This window comes from Oncorhynchus mykiss, chromosome 7 (genome assembly GCF_013265735.2).
Source record: "Oncorhynchus mykiss isolate Arlee chromosome 7, USDA_OmykA_1.1, whole genome shotgun sequence".
NCBI classification, from domain to species: Eukaryota; Metazoa; Chordata; class Actinopteri; order Salmoniformes; family Salmonidae; genus Oncorhynchus; species Oncorhynchus mykiss.
Genome location: NC_048571.1, coordinates 87,516,221 through 87,541,121, shown reverse-complemented (window position 1 = coordinate 87,541,121; position 24,901 = coordinate 87,516,221). Strand labels below are relative to the sequence as shown.

Genomic DNA, 24,901 nt, shown 5'->3' with positions numbered 1-24,901 from the left:
ACATGGTAGCAACACCACATGGCGTCATGGTAGCAACACCACATGGCGTCATGGTAGCAACACCACATGGCGTCATGGTAGCAACACCACATGGCGTCATGGTAGCAACACCACATGGCGTCATGGTAGCAACACCACATGGCGTCATGGTAGCAACACCACATGACGACATGGTAGCAACACCACATGGCGTCATGGTAGCAACACCACATGGCGTCATGGTAGCAACACCACATGGCGTCATGGTAGCAACACCACATGGCGTCATGGTAGCAACACCACATGGCGTCATGGTAGCAACACCACATGGCGTCATGGTAGCAACACCACATGGCGTCATGGTAGCAACACCACATGGCGTCATGGTAGCAACACCACATGGCGACATGGTAGCAACACCACATGGCGTCATGGTAGCAACACCACATGGCGTCATGGTAGCAACACCACATGGCGTCATGGTAGCAACACCACATGGCGTCATGGTAGCAACACCACATGGCGTCATGGTAGCAACACCACATGGCGTCATGGTAGCAACACCACATGGCGTCATGGTAGCAACACCACATGGCGACATGGTAGCAACACCACATGGCGACATGGTAGCAACACCACATGACGACATGGTAGCAACACCACATGGCGTCATGGTAGCAACACCACATGGCAGCAACACCACATGGCAGCAACACCACATGGTAGCAACACCACATGACAACATGGTAGCAACACGACATGGTACAAAACATTATTGGGCACAAAAAACAGCACAAAGGTCAAGAAGGTAAAGACAACAATACATCACACAAAGCAGTCACAACTGTCAGTAAGATTGTCCATGACTGAGTCTTTGAATGAAGAGATGGAGATAAAACTGTCCAGTTTGAGTGTTTGTTGCAGCTCGTTCCAGTCGCTAGCTGAAGCAAACTGAAAAGAGGAGCGACCCAGGGATGTGTGTGCTTAGGGGACCTTTAACAGAATGTGACTGGCAGAATGGGTGTTGTATGTGGAGGATGAGGGCTGCAGTAGATATCTCAGATAGGGGGGAGTGAGGCCTAAGAGGGTTTTATAAATAAGCATCAACCAGTGGGTCTTGCGATTGGTATACAGAGATGACCAGTTTACAGAGAGTATAGGGATGTGTCCTATAAGGAGCATTGGTAGCAAATCTGATGGCCGAATGGTAAAGAACATCTAGCCGCTCGAGTATGAGACTGTATTATCTGCATGTAAATGGATGAGAGAGAATCCTACTGCCTGAGCTTTGTTGATGTAAATTGAGAAGAGCGTGGGGCCTAGGATCGAGCCTTGGGGTACTCCCTTGCTGATAGGCAGTGGCTGAGACAGCAGATTTTATGACATTATACACTGCACTCTTTGAGAGAGGTAGTTGGCAAACCAGGCCAAAGACCCTCAGAGACACCAATACTCCTTAGCCGGCCCACAAGAATGGAATGGTCTACCGTATCAAAAGCTTTGGTCAAGTCCATAAAAATAGCAGCAATAAGTAACGTTGTAATAACTTAATAATACAGACATGATATCATTAAAATAAGGCTGTATGACACATTATTCATCATCATAGATTGGTTTAACAAAAAAATGATAATTGGGCCATATAATATATGTAATAACATGACAGCATTATAATCAGGCATGTTATTACAGCCTCATTATAATGCTATGTCTGTCATTACAGCCTGATTATAATGCTATGTCTGTTATTACAGCCTGCTTATAATGCTATGCCATGTTATTACAGCCTGATTATAATGCTATGCCATTACAGCCTGATTATAATGCTATGCCATGTTATTACAGCCTGATTATAATGCTATGCCATTACAGCCTGATTATAATGCTATGTCTGTCATGTTGTTATAGCCTGATTATAATGCTATGTCATGGTAAAGCCTGATTATAATGCTATGTCATGTGGTTACAGCCTGATTATAATGCTATGTCATGGTAAAGCCTGATTATAATGCTATGTCATGTGGTTACAGCCTAATTATAATGCTATGTCATGGTAAAGCCTGATTATAATGCTATGTCATGTGGTTACAGCCTAATTATAATGCTATTATAAAAAGGCTGTAATAACATGATAATAAAGCGCTAAATATCCTATTAGGGCTGTATAATAACATTGTAGTGATTTTATAGGTTTAAAGATTATAAACAGCCTCAGTGTTCTTATAACAGGAGTGATAAAATGTCAGGAAATATAAAAGACCTGCTGTCACGTGGATGTCTGTCGTCTCCGTTGCTTCAGGAGGAATATTAGGGGACAGGTCAATGTCACGTTACTGCTCTAACATGGGAGTGACACACCTGATGCTTATTATTAGTATGGACGGAACACTTCAAAGTTCTTTTTCATAACTCGGAACCCCTCGAAGTTCTTATTCATAACTCGGAAGACCTCTACGTGCTTTTTCATAACTCTGATAGCCTCGACGTGCTTTTTCATAACTCTGATAGCCTCGACGTGCTTTTTCATAACTCTGATAGCCTCGACGTGCTTTTGTAAATAAAGCGAGGTGAATTGATTTCATAATTAAGTGGACTAAATCCCCGGTCGCCCGAAGACATTGGATGTCGATTTAAGGCAGCCCCGCCCCTCTCTGATTCAGAGGGGTTGGGGTAAATGCAGAAGACACATTTCAGTTGAATGCGTTCAGTTGTACAACTGAGTATCCCCCCCTTTCCCTCTAAATTGATTGGTTATACACCAACTCTGTTGACCATGAACTCACCATTGTGACTCCGATAAAGCTGTCATGTAAGTGGACTGTTAATCAGGAAAATGTGATATTAAAATGAACATGTTTTTATCATCTTTCAGGGTGGAGGATACGGAAGAAATATTTCCTAATCAAAAACAAAGAACAACCCAAGGAACGTCAAGTGTTGAGTTGGGTAAGTCTGCTGTTGCTGTTTACTGTTGCTGTTTACTGTTGCTGTTTACTGTTGCTGTTTACTGTTGCTGTTTATTGGTACTTTTAATCAATTATTTTAGAACGTCATTGTCATCTTATAGCTGCTTTACAATGCGAAGGTACAGAGAGGTAGAATCAAAGCCTGTTTTATACTGCAGGTACAACTATTCTTGGGCCAGGCGCTGACTGGTTTTCACTTGCTAGCGACAGACAATTGTCGTTTTGGTATCTGCATTTATAGTTCTAAAGTAATTCTAACCTGTATTGTGTTCCAATCACCTGGAGGTTTTTTTGGCTGGTAAAGTATGTGTTAAGTTTATGTGGTTTTATTGTTGCACAGGTTGACTTGGGTCCAGATAAATTCCTGTCAGACAAAGACCTTCAGTCGACCATGAAGCTCCTACCCAGCCTCACTGTACGTATACTCTTTGAAAATAGATTTGTGGTTGGCAGATTTATTCTACCCACTCTCTCTCTGTATGTATGTATCATCTAGCTCCTACCAATGCTGTCTGTGTGAATATTCTCTGAAAAGAGGCCTCACAGCACACTACCTGCCCACTGACTGCCGGGAATCAACTACCTGCCCACTGACTGCCGGGAATCAACTACCTGCCCACTGACTGCCGGGAATCAACTACCTGCCCCCTGACTGCCGGGAATCAACTACCTGCCCCCTGACTGCCTACCTGCCCCCTGACTGCCGGGAATCAACTACCTGCCCCCTGACTGCATACCTGCCCCCTGCATGCCTACCTGCCCACTGACTGCTGGGAATCAACTCCCTGCCCCCTGACTGCCTACCTGCCCCCTGACTGCCTACCTGCCCCCTGACTGCCTACCTGCCCCCTGACTGCCGGGAATCAACTACCTGCCCCCTGACTGCCTACCTGCCCCCTGACTGTCTACCTGCCCACTGACTGCCGGGAATCAACTACCTGCCCCCTGACTGCCGGGAATCAACTACCTGCCCCCTGACTGCCTACCTGCCCCCTGACTGCCTACCTGCCCCCTGACTGCCTACCTGCCCCCTGACTGCCGGGAATCAACTACCTGCCCCCTGACTGCCGGGAATCAACTACCTGCCCCCTGACTGCCTACCTGCCCCCTGACTGCCTACCTGCCCCCTGACTGCCGGGAATCAACTACCTGCCCCCTGACTGCCTACCTGCCCCCTGACTGCCGGGAATCAACTACCTGCCCCCTGACTGCCGGGGATCAACTACCTGCCCCCTGACTGCCTACCTGCCCCCTGACTGCCTACCTGCCCCCTGACTGCCGGGAATCAACTACCTGCCCCCTGACTGCCTACCTGCCCCCTGACTGCCGGGAATCAACTACCTGCCCCCTGACTGCCTACCTGCCCCCTGACTGCCGGGAATCAACTACCTGCCCCCTGACTGCCGGGAATCAACTACCTGCCTCCTGACTGCCGGGAATCAACTACCTGCCCCCTGACTGCCTACCTGCCGCTACCTGACGCTTGCCGGCCCTAGTCGATGCCGACGCTTACCGGCCCTAGTCGATGCCGACGCTTGCCGCCCCTAGTCGATGCCGACGCTTGCCGGCCCTAGTCGATGCCGACGCTTGCCGGCCCTAGTCGATGCCGACGCTTGCCGCCCCTAGTCGATGCCGACGCTTACCGGCCCTAGTCGATGCCGACGCTTGCCGGCCCTAGTCGATACGGACTGTTGTTCCCATTTGTATTTTTATTCATATATTGTCTATTGACACTACCTTAGAGCTAAAACAACACTTAGTCTATCACTATTTACTAAACAAACATGTTTTAATGTAATATATAGGCCTTTTATCTGTTGTTTTGGACAATACTGGGCTGGTATCACAAAATTATCCAAACTATGATCAGATGATATTGATCAGATGATATTGATCAGATTAATTAAGGGAATTTCCAGGTGAAACAAAAAGGAGAACAGTCGTTGATAAAGTCAATCAAAAATCGATCTGGTTTAATTCAAGTTGCAACAAGGAGACAGCATCCGGAATCGACATAAGTCTAACAGGCCTTCCTAGAGAAGACCCCGGTCACCACTATCAGGAACAGCTGTTCTGCTGACAAGGTGGAAGACCTTCCTAGAGAAGACCCCGGTCACCACTATCAGGAACAACTGTTCTGCTAACAAGGTGGAAGACCTTCCTAGAGAAGACCCCGGTCACCACTATCAGGAACAGCTGTTCTGCTGACAAGGTGGAAGACCTTCCTAGAGAAGACCCCGGTCACCACTATCAGGAACAGCTGTTCTGCTGACAAGGTGGAAGACCTTCCTAGAGAAGACCCCGGTCACCACTATCAGGAACAACTGTTCTGCTGACAAGGTGGAAGACCTTCCTAGAGAAGACCCCGGTCACCACTATCAGGAACAGCTGTTCTGCTGACAAGGTGGAAGACCTTCCTAGAGAAGACCCCGGTCACCACTATCAGGAACAGCTGTTCTGCTGACAAGGTAGAAGACCTTCCTAGAGAAGACCCCGGTCACCACTATCAGGAACAGCTGTTCTGCTGACAAGGTGGAAGACCTTCCTAGAGAAGACCCCGGTCACCACTATCAGGAACAGCTGTTCTGCTGACAAGGTAGAAGACCCCGGTCACCACTATCGGGAACAACTGTTCTGCTAACAAGGTAGCGGACCTTCCTAGAGAAGACCCCGGTCACCACTATCAGGAACAACCGTTCTGCCAACAAGGTCACTGAATCTTGGAGGAGCCCTAAACAAGGCCCAAGCCCTGTCTATTGGATCCGTACAGACTACAATAACACAGCTCTTCAGCAAGTCAAAGGTCTGCTTTAGGGGGACTAGTGTTACTATAGAACGTTGGTTATGTAAATATTAAATAGAGCATATCCGTTTTTCCAGTGGATGATTCGGACGTGATTATTTTTAACCAAACTGCCCCTGTAAAATTTTGGACTGTTTTGACGGAAGTTGGGAGGCTCTTCTAGACATGTCTAGGGATAGTCCTAATAATGACCTAATGACCTTCAGTTCACATGTCTAGGGACAGTCTAATAGTGACCTAATGACCTTCAGTTCACATGTCTAGGGACAGTCTAATAGTGACCTAATGACCTTCAGTTCACATGTCTAGGGACAGTCTAATAGTGACCTAATGACCTTCAGTTCACATGTCTAGGGACAGTCTAATAGTGACCTAATGACCTTCAGTTCACATGCCTAGGGACAGTCTAATAGTGACCTAATGACCTTCAGTTCAGAGAAAGTCAAAATAACAATGCATATATTAACAAGAACCATGGACTTTTAACCTGCAGACATTTAATTACCTGACAGATTTGGCAAGTTATCAATTCATTGGCACAATATTGTCCACTTCTTCGTCTTTTAAAAGTACGGCACTGGGAAAGTTGATATGTGACAAAACCGATCATTCATCTATAGGCTACGAACATAGCACTTCAGTTCTGACCCAAACTGGGCCCAGTACCTGCTTAAACTCTGTAATATCCCTCATAACACAGGGATGACGATTCACACGGGAGAAGTATTATCAGAGGACCTTGGAGTTTTCTGAAATAATATGTATGTTTTCAGGGCTGGGATAATAACCTTCCCATGTAAAAATGACTCAAACGGGGCTAATCAACCATCAACTCCATACAACATTCCATAACATTCACTGTGAAATGTAGTGAGCATCAACCCCTTACAACATTGCATAACATTCACTGTGAAATGTAGTGAGCATCAACCCCTTACAACATTCACTGTGAAATGTAGTGAGCATCAACCCCTTACAACATTGCATAACATTCACTGTGAAATGTAGTGAGCATCAACCCCTTACAACATTCACTGTGAAATGTAGTGAGCATCAACCCCTTACAACATTCACTGTGAAATGTAGTGAGCATCAACCCCTTACAACATTCACTGTGAAATGTAGTGTCCATCAACCCCTTACAACATTCCATAACATTCACTATGATGAAATGTAGTGAGCATCATCCCCTACAACATTGCATAACATTCACTGTGAAATGTAGTGACCATCAACCCCTACAAATGAGTGTCAAACAGAGCACTGGAAATCATGTGTATTACAGACCGCGACAACATCAATATGCTAAGCATTGTTACTTACTCCTAATTGAATCTCAATGTATTGATCTTAAATATTCCCATTAGGTATGTTAATACCTAGTGTGGGGTCAGGCTATGGGACTGTAGTTGGTGTGGGCTACATTACATTTCTATCTAACCACCTGACCAGAAGAAAAGCATGTACTTTCTCCCTCATACGCTGATCTACACATTACATGTAAAAACTTGACCCCCTCATACGCTGATCTACACATTACATGTAAAAACTTGACCCCCCTCATACGCTGATCTACACATTACATGTTAAAACTTGACCCCCTCATACGCTGATCTACACATTACATGTTAAAACTTGACCCCCCTCATACGCTGATCTACACATTACATGTAAAAACTTGACCCCCTCATACTCCCCTGACTTTTTCCCCACCCTTACCCTTTCACAAGCTCTCTCTGTAGTTCCCGGAGCTATAGGTTGTAGCCTAAGGTTGTATCCCAAATAGCAGCTTATTACCAATGGGCCCTGGCGAAAAGTAGTGCACTGTATAGGGAATAGGGAGCCCTTTGGGTAAACGTAAGAGAGAGAGGGTTGGGAAAAACGCGTGACTGCCTGAGCTGAACGCAGTGCAGATACAAAATGTGTTCCGTCTCTCTCCGGGTGCGTCCTGAACGCTACCCTATTCCCTATATAGTGCCCTACTTTTGACCAGAGCCCTATGTCGTGCACTACGTTGAAAATAGGTTGGCATGTGGGACGTTGTCTCTGTCTGTAGCACAACAGAACACAGTTACATTATCCATGCGAAGCATGAGTTTAGTCAGCTGAACATCTCTTCTCGCCTCCGTTCACGCTCTCCTAGTTAACAGGAGTCATTGGCAATTAATACGCTAACAGAGTTGTGACTCGGGTTTAATACTTCATTGTGCAAGTTTCTGCCTTCGTTCCCAATGGCACCTTGTTGGTCAAAAGTACTGCAATACAGTGGAGTCCCAAATTATTGACACCCTCGATTTAAGATTTTAATTACATGTTTAAATTTAACCTTTTTAACTAGGAAAGTCAGTCAAGAACAAATTCTTATTTACAATGACGGTCCGACCTTGGCCAAACCCGGACGACGCTGGGCCAATTGTGCTTCCGCACTATGGGACTCCCAATCACGGCCAGATGTGATACAGCCTGGATTCGAACCAGGGACTGTAGTGACGCCTCTTGCGCTGATATGCAGAGTGCCTTAGACCGCTGCGCCACTCGGGAGCTACGATGAGCAAAATTACTGTGTAAAATTAATAATTCAAATACTGAGCTATATTTTTGGGAATTTTTGTTCAAAAAGAAATATTAATTTGTTGTTAAAAATAGGTGTCAAATTATTGTCATCCCTACAGATTCTTATAAATAAAGTAATCAAAAGTGTAGTATTTGGTCCCATATTCCTAGCACGCAATGACAACATCAAGCTTGTGATTCTAGAAACGTGTTGGATGCATTTGCAGTTTCATCATTACCAATAACATGGGAGGTGAGCATGATCTTTGACCCACTTAACTTTCTCGCTCGTCATTATTCACGACTCATTCAGGATGATTCATAATCATGGTAGTGTCCACGTTAACGTAGACATCTTTAGAAATTAAATTATATTCTTATTTACAAAAATTACAAAACGACACACTACGTTTTATTACGGTGACATAAAATAATGTGAAACACAACCAAAACAAACAGCAAATGCTTCCACCATGTTTGCGTGCTATGAACATGGCACCAAATACAACCTTCTGACTACTTCAATACACATATTGAAGTGAATGTTTCTAGAATCACAAGGCAGACAGAATGGCTGAGTTATTTCTGTTGTCTTGAGGCAGACAGAATGGCTGAGTTATTTCTGTTGTCTTGAGGCAGACAGAATGGCTGAGTTATTTCTGTTGTCTTGAGGCAGACAGAATGGCTGAGTTATTTCTGTTGTCTTGAGGCAGACAGAATGGCTGAGTTATTTCTGTTGGCCTGAGGCAGACAGAATGGCAGAGTTATTTCTGTTGTCTTGAGGCAGACAGAATGGCTGAGTTATTTCTGTTGTCCTGAGGCAGACAGAATGGCTGAGTTATTTCTGTTGTCTTGAGGCAGACAGAATGGCTGAGTTATTTCTGTTGTCTTGAGGCAGACAGAATGGCTGAGTTATTTCTGTTGTCTTGAGGCAGACAGAATGGCTGAGTTATTTATGTTGTCTTGAGGCAGACAGAATGGCTGAGTTATTTATGTTGTCTGAGTTATGTTGTTTTTCCTCTCCAGAATCCGTACATCTACCCGGTGACGTTTGCCAACACCAGTGAGTTGTCTGCTCTGGTCATCAGGATGTTTAACGAAAAAGGCACTCTGAGGGATCTCATATGTAAGGTAAACTTATCATCAATGCTGGGTTGTGTTCATTAGGACACACCATAACAACAAAAACAAAACAAGCGTTTCTTATTGGACTAATTCAAATAATACCTCCCTGTTTCGTGCTTACTGAACATGACCACGGTGCAGCTCTCAGGGTTGACCTGACCGCGGTGCAGCTCTCAGGGTTGACCTGACCGCGGTGCAGCTCTCAGGGTTGACCATGACCGCGGTGCAGCTCTCAGGGTTGACCTGACCGCGGTGCAGCTCTCTCAGGGTTGACCTGACCGCGGTGCAGCTCTCAGGGTTGACCTGACCACGGTGCAGCTCTCTCAGGGTTGACCTGACCGCGGTGCAGCTCTCAGGGTTGACCTGACCGCGGTGCAGCTCTCTCAGGGTTGACCTGACCGCGGTGCAGCTCTCAGGGTTGACCTGACCGCGGTGCAGCTCTCAGGGTTGACCTGACCGCGGTGCAGCTCTCAGGGTTGACCTGACCGCGGTGCAGCTCTCTCAGGGTTGACCTGACCGCGGTGCAGCTCTCAGGGTTGACCTGACCACGGTGCAGCTCTCAGGGTTGACCTGACCACGGTGCAGCTCTCAGGGTTGACCTGACCACGGTGCAGCTCTCAGGGTTGACCTGACCACGGTGCAGCTCTCAGGGTTGACCTGACCGCGGTGCAGCTCTCAGGGTTGACCTGACCGCGGTGCAGCTCTCAGGGTTGACCTGACCGCGGTGCAGCTCTCAGGGTTGACCTGACCGCGGTGCAGCTCTCAGGGTTGACCTGACCGCGGTGCAGCTCTCTGGTTGACCTGACCGCGGTGCAGCTCTCAGGGTTGACCTGACCGCGGTGCAGCTCTCAGGGTTGACCTGACCGCGGTGCAGCTCTCAGGGTTGACCTGACCGCGGTGCAGCTCTCAGGGTTGACCTGACCGCGGTGCAGCTCTCAGGGTTGACCTGACCGCGGTGCAGCTCTCAGGGTTGACCTGACCACGGTGCAGCTCTCAGGGTTGACCTGACCACGGTGCAGCTCTCAGGGTTGACCTGACCGCGGTGCAGCTCTCAGGGTTGACCTGACCACGGTGCAGCTCTCAGGGTTGACCTGACCACGGTGCAGCTCTCAGGGTTGACCTGACCACGGTGCAGCTCTCAGGGTGACCTGACCACGGTGCAGCTCTCAGGGTTGACCTGACCACGGTGCAGCTCTCAGGTTGACCTGACCACGGTGCAGCTCTCAGGTTGACCTGACCGCGGTGCAGCTCTCAGGTTGACCTGACCGCGGTGCAGCTCTCAGGGTTGACCTGACCGCGGTGCAGCTCTCAGGGTTGACCATGACCGCGGTGCAGCTCTCAGGGTTGACCTGACCGCGGTGCAGCTCTCTCAGGGTTGACCATGACCGCGGTGCAGCTCTCAGGGTTGACCTGAACCCTTCACACTCCTGGGAAATGGCCTATATGGATCTGATTCTTACAGAAGAAAGATGAAGACCATAACCATGGTAGCAATTGAACGGGAACAATTTGGAGATTATGGGAACATGATTAGACTGAAGGGGAGGACACAACAGCTCACCAGACACACGACTGAATCCCAACATTACACTGCATTTTACATGTACTGTATTGCATTTTACATGTACTGCACTGCATTTTACATGTACTGTACTGCATTTTACATGTACTGTACTTTTTCTCCGCATTTGTTGATAACGAAATCTGAAAATACTCTGGATACATTTTAGTAACATAAGAAGCTATTTTGAGCTTTCCTAGATGTGCCGTTGAGGAACTAGAGCAAGCACACGTGTAGTCGTTTTGTTTGGAACGCGAACCCTGTATCCCAGCCAGCACACAATTACTGTTGTTGTTCACGCAATCCAAAAACAGTACGTTTTATAAATATCAATCTGGGTCAGGTGGGCGTCATTTGAAAAGCTTGTTCTATTGCCAACATGACTAGCTAATACGATGTTAGTGTTAGGCTTTCACAATGCAATTGAGGAGGCAGACTCAATGCTGCAGGATTGTTTTTTTGTTGTAGAATATTAATATATAGAATATATACAGTACATCGTCGGTCACTGGCTTCACTAGGAAATGTGTTGATTGTTGGTTATTTCATTAGGATCCCCATTAGCTGTTGTGAAAGCAGCAGCTTCCTGGGGTGAACACAGAACACAGAACACAGAACACAGAACACAGAACACAGAGCACAGAGCACAGAGCACAGAGCACAGAGCACAGAGCACAGAACACAGAACACAGAACACAGAACACAGTACACACAGTACACACAGTACACACAGTACACACAGTGCACAGAACACAGAGCACAGAGCACAGAGCACAGAGCACAGAGCACAGAACACAGAACACAGAGCACAGAGCACAGAGCACAGAGCACAGAGCACAGAGCACAGAACACAGAACACAGAGCACAGAGCACAGAGCACAGAGCACAGAGCACAGAGCACAGAGCACAGAGCACAGAGCACAGAGCACAGAGCACAGAGCACAGAGCACAGAGCACAGAGCACAGAGCACAGAGCACAGAGCACAGAGCACAGAGCACAGAGCACAGAACACAGAACACAGAGCACAGAGCACAGAGCACAGAGCACAGAGCACAGAACACAGTACATGATATAATATAAAACATTTATAGACAAGAACAGCTCAAGGACAGAACTACATCAACTTTATAAAATAAATGTTTTAAAGGCACACGTAGTCGACATATCAATACATACAAACTATCTAGGCCAAATAGGGGAGAGGTGTTGCTTTATTTGTTTTGTTGTTTAAACCAGGTTTACTGTTTATTTGAGCAATAATTGCTTTATATAATACTGTACGCTTTCTTTGTTCTGGATTTGTGGATTGTGAAAAGACCCTGGTGGCATGTTTGGTAGGGTAAGTGTGTGTGTGTGTGTGTGTGTGTGTCAGGGATGTGTGTAAGTTGACTATGCTGATGTTGTACCCACAATAACAATCCGGACAAACCCCCAACCAAAAACCCTGGATGAACGGAGATATCCGTACACGCCGAAGTCTCCCCTGCCAGACGAGTTTAACACATTCTGTGCTCCCTTCGAGCTGTCGAGGAAGACTGCCGCTGATCCAGATGACCCAGGTGCTTTTGTTTTCCAAAGCTGATGTGATCCACATCAACTGGACTGCAGTAGAGAGTCTGCAGTTTTATGTTCCTAGGGGACTGAGGACTTGACATAGACCAAAAAGACCACGACTCTTGTCAAGATGGCGCAACATCGTCTGTACTTTCTAAGGCGGCTGAAGAAATTTGGCATGAAGCCCTGGGTCCTCTCCAAATACTACCGCTGCACCATCCAGATCGTCCTGGTACCGCTGCACCATCCAGATCGTCCTGGTACCGCTGCACCATCCAGATCGTCCTGGTACCGCTGCACCATCCAGATCGTCCTGGTACCGCTGCACCATCCAGATCGTCCTGGTACCGCTGCACCATCCAGATCGTCCTGGTACCGCTGCACCATCCAGATCGTCCTGGTACCGCTGCACCATCCAGATCGTCCCGACCGGTTGCATTACGTCCTGGTACCGCTGCACCATCCAGATCGCCCCGACCGGTTGCATTACGTCCTGGTACCGCTGCACCATCCAGATCGCCCAGACCGGTTGCATTACTTCCTGGTACCGCTGCACCATCCAGATCGCCCAGACCGGTTGCATTACTTCCTGGTACCGCTGCACCATCCAGATCGCCCAGACCGGTTGCATTACTTCCTGGTACCGCTGCACCATCCAGATCGCCCAGACCGGTTGCATTACTTCCTGGTACCGCTGCACCATCCAGATCGTCCCGACCGGTTGCATTACTTCCTGGTACGAGAATTGCTTCGCCCACGACCGCAAGGCCCGCCAACGGGTGGTGAAGACGGCCCAGTACATCACTACAATTCTCCCGCCCATCCAAGAAATCTACTCAACGGTGACTGAGGAAGGCCTGCAGCATCATCAAGGAACACGCGAAGCCCGAGCCACGAGCTGTTCACTCCCTTACTGTCAGGCTGACCGTATTAGAGCATGAGGTCCTGATAATAACAGGCTCAGAGACAGTTTCTATCTACAAGCCACCAGACTGCTGAACACCTGCTCTGATTCTAACAGGACTGACCACCTGCTCTGATTCTAACAGGACTGACCACCTGCTCTGATTCTAACAGGACTGACCACCTGCTCTGATTCTAACAGGACTGACCACCTGCTCTGATTCTAACAGGACTGACTGGTACTCAGCCATGTTATTGGTACTCAGTACTGATACTCCCTGTACACAGCCATGATATTGTTACTCAGTACTGGTACTCTGTGTATACAGCCATGTTATTGGTACTCAGTACTGATACTCCCTGTACACAGCCATGTTATTGTTACTGATACTCCCTGTCTACAGCCATGTTATTGTTACTGATACTCCCTGTCTACAGCCATGTTATTGGTACTGATACTCCCTGTATACAGCCATGATATTGTTACTCAGTACTGGTACTCTGTGTATACAGCCATGTTATTGTTACTGATACTCCCTGTCTACAGCCATGTTATTGGTACTGATACTCCCTGTATACAGCCATGATATTGTTACTCAGTACTGGTACTCTGTGTATACAGCCATGTTATTGTTACTGATACTCCCTGTCTACAGCCATGTTATTGGTACTGATACTCCCTGTATACAGCCATGATATTGTTACTCAGTACTGGTACTCTGTGTATACAGCCATGTTATTGTTACTGATACTCCCTGTCTACAGCCATGTTATTGGTACTGATACTCCCTGTATACAGCCATGATATTGTTACTCAGTACTGGTACTCTGTGTATACAGCCATGTTATTGTTACTGATACTCCCTGTCTACAGCCATGTTATTGGTACTGATACTCCCTGTATACAGCCATGATATTGTTACTCAGTACTGGTACTCTGTGTATACAGCCATGTTATTGTTACTGATACTCCCTGTCTACAGCCATGTTATTGGTACTGATACTCCCTGTATACAGCCATGATATTGTTACTCAGTACTGGTACTCTGTGTATACAGCCATGTTATTGTTACTGATACTCCCTGTCTACAGCCATGTTATTGGTACTGATACTCCCTGTATACAGCCATGATATTGTTACTCAGTACTGGTACTCTGTGTATACAGCCATGTTATTGTTACTGATACTCCCTGTCTACAGCCATGTTATTGTTACTGATACTCCCTGTCTACAGCCATGTTATTGTTACTGATACTCCCTGTCTACAGCCATGTTATTGTTACTGATACTCCCTGTCTACAGCCATGTTATTGTTACTGATACTCCCTGTCTACAGCCATGTTATTGTTACTGATACTCCCTGTCTACAGCCATGTTATTGTTACTGATACTCCCTGTCTACAGCCATGTTATTGTTACTGATACTCCCTGTCTACAGCCATGTTATTGTTACTGATACTCCCTGTCTACAGCCATGTTATTGTTACTGATACTCCCTGTCTACAGCCATGTTATTGTTACTGATACTCCCTGTCTACAGCCATGTTATTGTTACTGATACTCCCTGTCTACAGCCATGTTATTGTTACTGATACTCCCTGTCTACAGCCATGTTATTGTTACTGATACTCCCTGTCTACAGCCATGTTATTGTTACTGATACTCCCTGTCTACAGCCATGTTATTGTTACTGATACTCCCTGTCTACAGCCATGTTATTGTTACTGATACTCCCTGTCTACAGCCATGTTATTGTTACTGATACTCCCTGTCTACAGCCATGTTATTGTTACTGATACTCCCTGTCTACAGCCATGTTATTGTTACTGATACTCCCTGTCTACAGCCATGTTATTGTTACTGATACTCCCTGTCTACAGCCATGTTATTGTTACTGATACTCCCTGTCTACAGCCATGTTATTGTTACTGATACTCCCTGTCTACAGCCATGTTATTGTTACTGATACTCCCTGTCTACAGCCATGTTATTGTTACTGATACTCCCTGTCTACAGCCATGTTATTGTTACTGATACTCCCTGTCTACAGCCATGTTATTGTTACTGATACTCCCTGTCTACAGCCATGTTATTGTTACTGATACTCCCTGTCTACAGCCATGTTATTGTTACTGATACTCCCTGTCTACAGCCATGTTATTGTTACTGATACTCCCTGTCTACAGCCATGTTATTGTTACTGATACTCCCTGTCTACAGCCATGTTATTGTTACTGATACTCCCTGTCTACAGCCATGTTATTGTTACTGATACTCCCTGTCTACAGCCATGTTATTGTTACTGATACTCCCTGTCTACAGCCATGTTATTGTTACTGATACTCCCTGTCTACAGCCATGTTATTGTTACTGATACTCCCTGTCTACAGCCATGTTATTGTTACTGATACTCCCTGTCTACAGCCATGTTATTGTTACTGATACTCCCTGTCTACAGCCATGTTATTGTTACTGATACTCCCTGTCTACAGCCATGTTATTGTTACTGATACTCCCTGTCTACAGCCATGTTATTGTTACTGATACTCCCTGTCTACAGCCATGTTATTGTTACTGATACTCCCTGTCTACAGCCATGTTATTGTTACTGATACTCCCTGTCTACAGCCATGTTATTGTTACTGATACTCCCTGTCTACAGCCATGTTATTGTTACTGATACTCCCTGTCTACAGCCATGTTATTGTTACTGATACTCCCTGTCTACAGCCATGTTATTGTTACTGATACTCCCTGTCTACAGCCATGTTATTGTTACTGATACTCCCTGTCTACAGCCATGTTATTGTTACTGATACTCCCTGTCTACAGCCATGTTATTGTTACTGATACTCCCTGTCTACAGCCATGTTATTGTTACTGATACTCCCTGTCTACAGCCATGTTATTGTTACTGATACTCCCTGTCTACAGCCATGTTATTGTTACTGATACTCCCTGTCTACAGCCATGTTATTGGTACTGATACTCCCTGTCTACAGCCATGTTATTGTTACTGATACTCCCTGTATACAGCCATGATATTGTTACTGATACTCCCTGTATACAGCCATGTTATTGTTACTGATACTCCCTGTCTACAGCCATGTTATTGTTACTGATACTCCCTGTCTACAGCCATGTTATTGTTACTGATACTCCCTGTCTACAGCCATGTTATTGTTACTGATACTCCCTGTCTACAGCCATGTTATTGGTACTGATACTCCCTGTCTACAGCCATGTTATTGGTACTGATACTCCCTGTCTACAGCCATGTTATTGGTACTGATACTCCCTGTCTACAGCCATGTTATTGTTACTGATACTCCCTGTCTACAGCCATGTTATTGGTACTGATACTCCCTGTCTACAGCCATGTTATTGGTACTGATACTCCCTGTCTACAGCCATGTTATTGTTATTCGTTGTGTATATATTATTACGTGTTTTACTCTTCTATTATATTATTTCTCTCTAGGTTGTTGACAAGGGCCTGTAAGTCAGCATTTCACTGTTACAACACACCAGTTGTTTAACCAACGTGACAAAGAAAATTTGATTTGTTAACTGTACTATCAAACACAGTGATCAGATACATTGACGCTGTATATGACATGAGTTTTATGATTTGGAAATGCGAAGTGCACATTTGGACGGGTGTTTTGTCTTGTATGACGTCAGAGCTGTTTTTATTATAATCCTCAACGTCTCATCTTTCTCAATACATGGAGCTGTCTTTGATGTACAGCATGTCCCTCACTCTGTCAACACAACATTAGCAGAAGTTGCCCAATCAGCAGGAGGGATATGTGGGGGGGGGGCTTCTTGTGATGCGCAGTGCTCAAGTTCAGATCGTCAGTCAGTCAAAACCCATATAGATCTGTGAAGCACAGAGCCTGACCTCTGACCTCATGTATAGAATGTTACTGTACAGCCTGACCTCTGACCTTGTATAGAATGTTACTGTACAGCCTGACCTCTGACCTCATGTATAGAATGTTACTGTACAGCCTCTGACCTCATGTATAGAATGTTACTGTACAGCCACTGACCTCTGACCTCATGTATAGAATGTTACTGTACAGCCTCTGACCTCATGTATAGCGTGTTACTGTACAGCCACTGACCTCTGACCTCATGTATAGCGTGTTACTGTACAGCCACTGACCTCTGACCTCATGTATAGTGTGTTACTGTACAGCCACTGACCTCTGACCTCATGTATAGCGTGTTACTGTACAGCCACTGACCTCTGACCTCATGTATAGCGTGTTACTGTACAGCCACTGACCTCTGACCTCATGTATAGCGTGTTACTGTACAGCCACTGACCTCATGTATAGCGTGTTACTGTACAGCCTCTGACCTCATGTATAGCGTGTTACTGTACAGCCATTGACCTCTGACCTCATGTATAGCGTGTTACTGTACAGCCATTGACCTCTGACCTCATGTATAGCGTGTTACTGTACAGCCACTACGTTCCAATGTAGGTGTTTATTCGTGTCCAAATCTGCCATTTCCAACCCGTATACGGGTAGGAGTGTGAAGGGTTAAAACCATAACTTTTGCTGTGTTTTAATTATTATTTTTTTACACTTCTCATGTTGGTTAATTTTCAACTGAAGCTTTCCTTCCTGACTGTAGGTGAAGCCTAAAGAGGCCTTCATGAGGAAGTACTGCATCCCAAAGAAGATCCAGGGTCTGGAGCTGCAGCAGATCAGGACGTACGGACGACAGATTCTGGAGGTACGCACACACACACACACACACAGTGGTCTGGAGCTGCAGCAGATCAGGACGTACGGACGACAGATTCTGGAGGTACGCACACACACACACACACACACAGTGGTCTGGAGCTGCAGCAGATCAGGACGTACGGACGACAGATTCTGGAGGTACGCACACACACACACACACACACACACACACACACACACACACACACACAGTGGTCTGGAGCTGCAGCAGGTTAAAGACATATGGAAGACCGATTCTGGAAATTTAAACACACAGAAACAATGAACTCTGATACTTATCAAATGTGGTCTTTCATCTCCTCAACCACCCCTGGGACATCACACACATCACACAGCTCAAGGCCATGTTCCTCACCCCTAGGATCGGGGGCATCACCCTCTGGATCAGACTCCAAATTATTCCCCCCCCTGCAGCTATTGTATGTCATTTGTCACACATGTCACTGTTAAAGCCACGGTCCTTAATTCCTATTTCGTTCAATGGCAGTCCAGTCACGTGGTTTTGCTACATGTCACTGTTCAGAGTGAAACCATCCTGAACTCTTGTCTTGTTTCTTTCCCGTCAGGTTCTGAGGTTCCTCCATGAGAAAGGTTTTCCGTACGGTCACCTCCATGCCTCTAACATAGTGATAGAAGACAACACGTGTAAAGTACTGGACATAGAGAACAGCCTCCTGGGCCTGCCCTCGTACTACCGGCCCTACATCACACAGTTCAGGAAAATCAATGTAAGTACTGGACAGCCTGCTGGGCCTGCCCTGGTACGGCCTCCTGGTACGGCCTCCTGGGCCTGCCCTGGTACGGCCTCCTGGGCCTGCCCTGGTACGGCCTCCTGGGCCTGCCCTGGTACGGCCTCCTGGGCCTGCCGGGCCTCCCTTGGTACGGCCTTCCCTGGTACTGCCTGCCGGGCCTGCCTTGGTACGGCCTGCCGGGCCTCCCCTGGTACGGCCTGCCGGACCTGCCCTGGTACAGTTGGTACAGCGGGATTTGTGTCGTTGGGTACAGTATGGCGCTTGCCACACCAGGGTTGTGGGTTCGATTCCCACGGAGGACCAAAACCCAGAGCCACTACTGTAAGTGGCTCTGGGTGAGACCGTCTGCTGAAAGACTACAATGTCAGTTTTAGTTGTAGTAGTGTCATTAATACAGATCACATGGGAATGTAATGCAGTGTGGGACAATACCAACCTTCTAGAGAGGGCATCACCAGGAAAAACTCAGAGCCCTACTTAAAGGACCAGTTTCACTGACCTAGCTGGAACCTGCTCCGAATTTAAAAAATAATTCTCAATTGAAGGAATCTCCAGTAAAAGTGTGTTTCGGTCGAATCAAGGTCCGGGAAGCCAGCCTAAAGGGGATGGATTATAAGTGTTCTGTGGTGACGAGTGTTTTTTTAAATGGATTTTTCTCTGTAAATGTCAATCCTGATTCCCAACTAGCACCCTTCCCAACTAGCACCCTACTCCCTTCCCAACTAGCACCCTACTCCCTTCCCAACTAGCGCCCTACTCCCTTCCCAACTAGCGCCCTACTCCCTTCCCAACTAGCGCCCTACTCCCTTCCCAACTAGCGCCCTACTCCCTTCCCAACTAGCGCCCTACTCCCTTCCCAACTAGCGCCCTACTCCCTTCCCAACTAGCGCCCTACTCCCTTCCCAACTAGCGCCCTACTCCCTTCCCAACTAGCGCCCTACTCCCTTCCCAACTAGCGCCCTACTCCCTTCCCAACTAGCACCCTGCCCAACTAGCACCCTACTCCCTGCCCAACTAGCACCCTACTCCCTTCCCAACTAGCGCCCTACTCCCTTCCCAACTAGCGCCCTACTCCCTTCCCAACTAGCGCCCTACTCCCTTCCCAACTAGCACCCTACTCCCTTCCCAACTAGCACCCTGCCCAACTAGCACCCTACTCCCTTCCCAACTAGCGCCCTACTCCCTTCCCAACTAGCGCCCTACTCCCTTCCCAACTAGCGCCCTACTCCCTTCCCAACTAGCGCCCTACTCCCTTCCCAACTAGCGCCCTACTCCCTTCCCAACTAGCGCCCTACTCCCTTCCCAACTAGCGCCCTACTCCCTTCCCAACTAGCGCCCTACTCCCTTCCCAACTAGCGCCCTACTCCCTTCCCAACTAGCGCCCTACTCCCTTCCCAACTAGCACCCTGCCCAACTAGCACCCTACTCCCTGCCCAACTAGCGCCCTACTCCCTTCCCAACTAGCGCCCTACTCCCTTCCCAACTAGCGCCCTACTCCCTTCCCAACTAGCGCCCTACTCCCTTCCCAACTAGCACCCTACTCCCTTCCCAACTAGCACCCTGCCCAACTAGCACCCTGCCCAACTAGCACCCTACTCCCTTCATAGTGCACTACTTTTGAGCAGAGCCGCTAGGACTTTGGGGTGCAGACAATGTCTAACCCTGATGTCTAGTTTCTGTTAACCCTGATGTCTAACCCTGATGTCTAGTTTCTGTTAACCCTGATGTCTAACCCTGATGTCTAGTTTCTGTTAACCCTGATGTCTAACCCTGATGTCTAGTTTCTGTTAACCCTGATGTCTAACCCTGATGTCTAGTTTCTGTTAACCCTGATTCTAACCCTGATGTCTAACCCTGATGTCTAGTTTCTGTTAACCCTGATGTCTAACCCTGATGTCTAGTTTCTGTTAACCCTGATGTCTAACCCTGATGTCTTGTTTCTGTTAACCCTGATTCTAACCCTGATGTCTTGTTTCTGTTAACCCTTTCAGTTGATGTCTAACCCTGATGTCTAACCCTGATGTCTAACCCTGATGTCTTGTTTCTGTTAACCCTGATGTCTAACCCTGATGTCTTGTTTCTGTTGACCCTTTCAGACGACCGAGAGTATAGACGTATACTCGTTTGGACACTTACTGTATGAAATGACGTACGGAAGACCTCCTGATGCTGTGCCTGTCGACCAGTACCCTGCTGTGACTTACACCTCAGTGGGTAGGTACCACACCAGTACCCTGCTGTGACTTACACCTCAGTGGGTAGGTCCCACACCAGTACCCTGCTGTGACTTACACCTCAGTGGGTAGGTACTAAGATACCTACACTACTAGCCCAATTCTGATCTGTTTCCACTACGCAGTCTTTTGACTGGTGCTGCCTGTGTAAGTTCTTGCATTTTCCTCTGCCCCCTCTCCTGGCGTTTCCCTGCCCTCTCTCCTGGCGTTTCCCCTGCCCTCTCTCCTGGCGTTTCCCCTGCCCTCTCTCCTGGCGTTTCCCCTGCCCTCTCTCCTGGCGTTTTCCCCTGTCCTCTCTCCTGGCGTTTTCCCCTGCCCTCTCTCCTAATGAACATGACTCTGATTTTAAAACTGAGTCTGTGTGGCTAGACCACTTGGAGTAAACGGATACCAGACTGCACTCTGGTCAAAGAGTGATTACAGACACAGAAGCCCAGTCTAGAGCTGTGTTCCAATACTCATAGTAACCGCGCTAGCTGTACTATTTGTGACGTAAATTTGAGTATATTGAATGCTTATTGGTCATACTATGGATACAGTGAGTATGCCAAAAGTTCCCTGATGTACTACATTAGCAAATATATACAAAGTAAACAATCAATGAAAAACAATTTCTGTGCTTTTAGGGCCCATAATGCAATTCTTTCGAAAATGGGCGTGGCTTTACAACATATTCAGCCAATACAAGTTCATTGCTTTAACTAATTATGACAAATGTTAAGGAAATGTTGAGCAATGTTAAAAAAATTAAAAATTAAAACGAATGACTTTTCAAAAAAGTTACGTTACACATTATGTTGGGTGACAATTTTGTTAGTTACGCTGTCCTTACGAACCACATATCATTACAGCAGTATGTTGTTAGCTAGCTACCTAACGTTAGTTGCCAGTATATTAACTATAGGCTAACTACCCACCCAACAGTTATTGACTTGATTATTCCTGTCATTATTAGCTTAGCTAAGTGGTATAGTCATGCGTTCTCTATGAACATGGTTAATGAAGTCATAAGATGTCTAGCTAGTAGTTTGTTAGCTATGCTAACAAGCTAATAAGAAGTTGCACTGCAACAGCATCAACCTCCGGTAGACAGGCGAAGCGCTAGTACAATCAACTGAAAGGATACCGTTAGTTTACAGTATACTAAAATGAACTAATAGTCTGTAGTGTGTGTATATACTCATTAAGTATACAGTATGTTACTATGGGTATTTGAACACAGCTTAGGGGTTTAACAGAGTATACACGTGGTCTGTGTACAGAGGGGAAACGGAATAAAAGAAATTGAAAATGACTACAATGTAAATCCCATTAACAATATTATATTAATGTCAGTAATGTCAGCAATCTCTATACTCTATTTACAATAAGAGAAAAATAACACACACAGAATTAACATTACAGTTACATCATCTGGTAGGCTTTGTATAAAATGGTAAGAGAACTGGTGAAGAAAGTTACGCCTTTTTCGTACAAATGTCTTGTATTTACATACAACAATAACAACAGGAATATTATAAAAGTGAAATAAGTATTTGTATTTGAGTTACATTTGGTCAAAACTGCAGAAATATCCCTGCAAATGATCATGTTCTGATCTCCGCGAAAGCCAACTTTTTGTACTAACAAGTGGTTGCCATGGTGAATAATCCAATAATAATTGATAGGACATCTAAAAGGAAACATTAAAGAGTGTACCGGAATCTCTAAATGAAAATACTGGCAGATCAATAAAATGTCCTTGTCGATCTAATTACATTTAGAGGATTCTAAATTCCAATCTAAGGGGCTTTTATACACCTTCACTTGGTTCTCAATACCAACAAGACCAGAGAGATGTGCATAGACTTCAGGAAGTGTACAACACCTACCTCTGCAACATCTAACATCTGTCAGAATATAGAGATTGTAGAGGAATACAAATACCTGGGTGTCCTCTTGGACAATAAGCTTCAGTGGAGTAAATGTACAGACCTGATCTACAAACAGAGCCAACAGACTGTACTTTCTCAAAAAGTTGGGATCTTTTAATGTAGACTGTACTATACTGACTCTGTTTTACAAATCTTTCATTGGGAGTATTTCAACTTTTTGTATTGTTTGTTGGTTTGGCAATGACACTGTCAGAGAAAGCCAGAGAAATATGAAGGATTATCACCACAGTAAGCAAGGTACTTGGAGTCAAACAGACAGGCCTGAATGAGATATTTAAGGTCAGGGCCCTCCCCAAGGTACTTGGAGTCAAACAGACAGGCCTGTATGAGATCTTTAAGGTCAGGGCCCTCCGCGGCTCACAAAATAATTTTTGACCCAAGCCACCGCCTGTACCCTGACTTTGAAATACTCCCCTCTGGGCGCAGGTATAGGGCATCCCTCAGCAGGGAAAACAGAACCAGACAATCATTTGTGCCAGGTGTGATATCCCTCCTAAATAGCTCAGGCTGGTTTTTTTTATTGACTCAGTAAGGCCAGCAGGCTCGTCTTTATTATTTTTATTTTATTTTTTAAAATGTTTTATTGGTATGTAACTTTTATGAAAGTTGTATTGTCAATTTTGTTTTGTATTTAAACGGCACTTTAAATGTGTACATGACACTGCAACACAATGTCCCCATGGGGACGATAAAGTAAGTAACGAAAAGCGTCTTGTAAAACCAGAGGAAGGATGGAGGGAGGTCTGCCGTCTTCGGGACAACAGGATTTGCTCGCCATTTCCTGCACTCGAGACAGGTGCGTTGATGTCGTTGAATGGCCTCCCGGCCAAGTCTTATCCTGAAGGTCCGACAAATCTCGGCAAACACTCTTTCTAGTCCTGGATGTGAGTCCAAAACGACAGGATGGAGAACGTCAAGAGGCAGGGATTCAGCTTGACGAAGCCGGTTGCCAACCCAAATAAGACCTAGGGCTTTGGTTGTATTCAGGAGACGATGAACAGAGACAGCTGCTCCTCTGCTGGCTTGTCTGCTTCAAGGGCCTTGATCTCCTCTGTACTGGCTTGTCGGCTTCAAGGGCCTTGATCTCCTCTGTACTGGCTTGTCGGCTTCAATGGCCTTGATCTCCTCTGTACTGGCTTGTCGTCTTCGAGGGCCTTGATCTCCTCTGTACTGGCTTGTCGTCTTCGAGGGCCTTGATCTCCTCTGCGAAACTCTTCCGCTGTCCTTTATAAGCAGGAAAGTCTCCACGTCGTGCCTTGAGGGCTTGGGATCACCAACAGTTGAAATCATAGTTTGGTACACGGACTCACAGAGCTCCTTTCCAACTGTGATGAGACGTGCTCCAGTCTACTTTTTACAGGATCAGGAGTAAAGTTGACCTGTCCTCAGAAAGTAAATTTTGCGACATTCAGCGGTGTGCCGCTTCTCTAGCTGTACTGAGCATCACGTGCCAGGTGTCAGGTGACTGTTGCAGGAAGCGGTTCCAGAGTCCAGTGGTTCACTCGTGTTAGCTCAGCCAGAGTCCCCCCCCCCCCCCCCCCCCCCCCCCGTGATGACGTCTGCTGGGTTGTTAGCAGTGTCGTCATATCACCATGGTTGTCTTCGTCGGGGGCGTGGCTTGCCTGAAGCTGACCTGTGGTGGAGGGCTCACCAGTTAGAATGCCCTCACCTCTGTAAGCACTTTGAGTGGTTCTTAGGCAACCCTACCAACGCTCTCTATGTTTTGCTGTATCTGCCGTTGTGGACGGTCATCTGGGCCTGTGTCCCTT

At 46.4% G+C, this 24,901-nt stretch overlaps 1 protein-coding gene across 5 annotated transcripts in view; it reads left to right on the top strand.

The window, feature by feature from the left end:
* The window catches only part of pxk (PX domain containing serine/threonine kinase), a 59,640-nt gene that overhangs the window by 13,904 nt on the left and 20,835 nt on the right, over nt 1-24,901 (top strand). For all 5 annotated transcript variants that reach the window (XR_005052687.1, XR_005052686.1, XM_036984299.1 and 2 more), the window contains 6 exons: nt 2,852-2,925; nt 3,286-3,360; nt 9,328-9,432; nt 18,097-18,198; nt 18,779-18,940; nt 21,061-21,178. Coding sequence is in view for 3 of the 5 variants with exons in the window: in XM_036984299.1 (XP_036840194.1) it covers nt 2,852-2,925; nt 3,286-3,360; nt 9,328-9,432; nt 18,097-18,198; nt 18,779-18,940; nt 21,061-21,178 (636 nt within the window). In the remaining 2 variants the exon portion in view is untranslated. The remainder of the gene's footprint in view (nt 1-2,851; nt 2,926-3,285; nt 3,361-9,327; nt 9,433-18,096; nt 18,199-18,778; nt 18,941-21,060; nt 21,179-24,901) is intronic.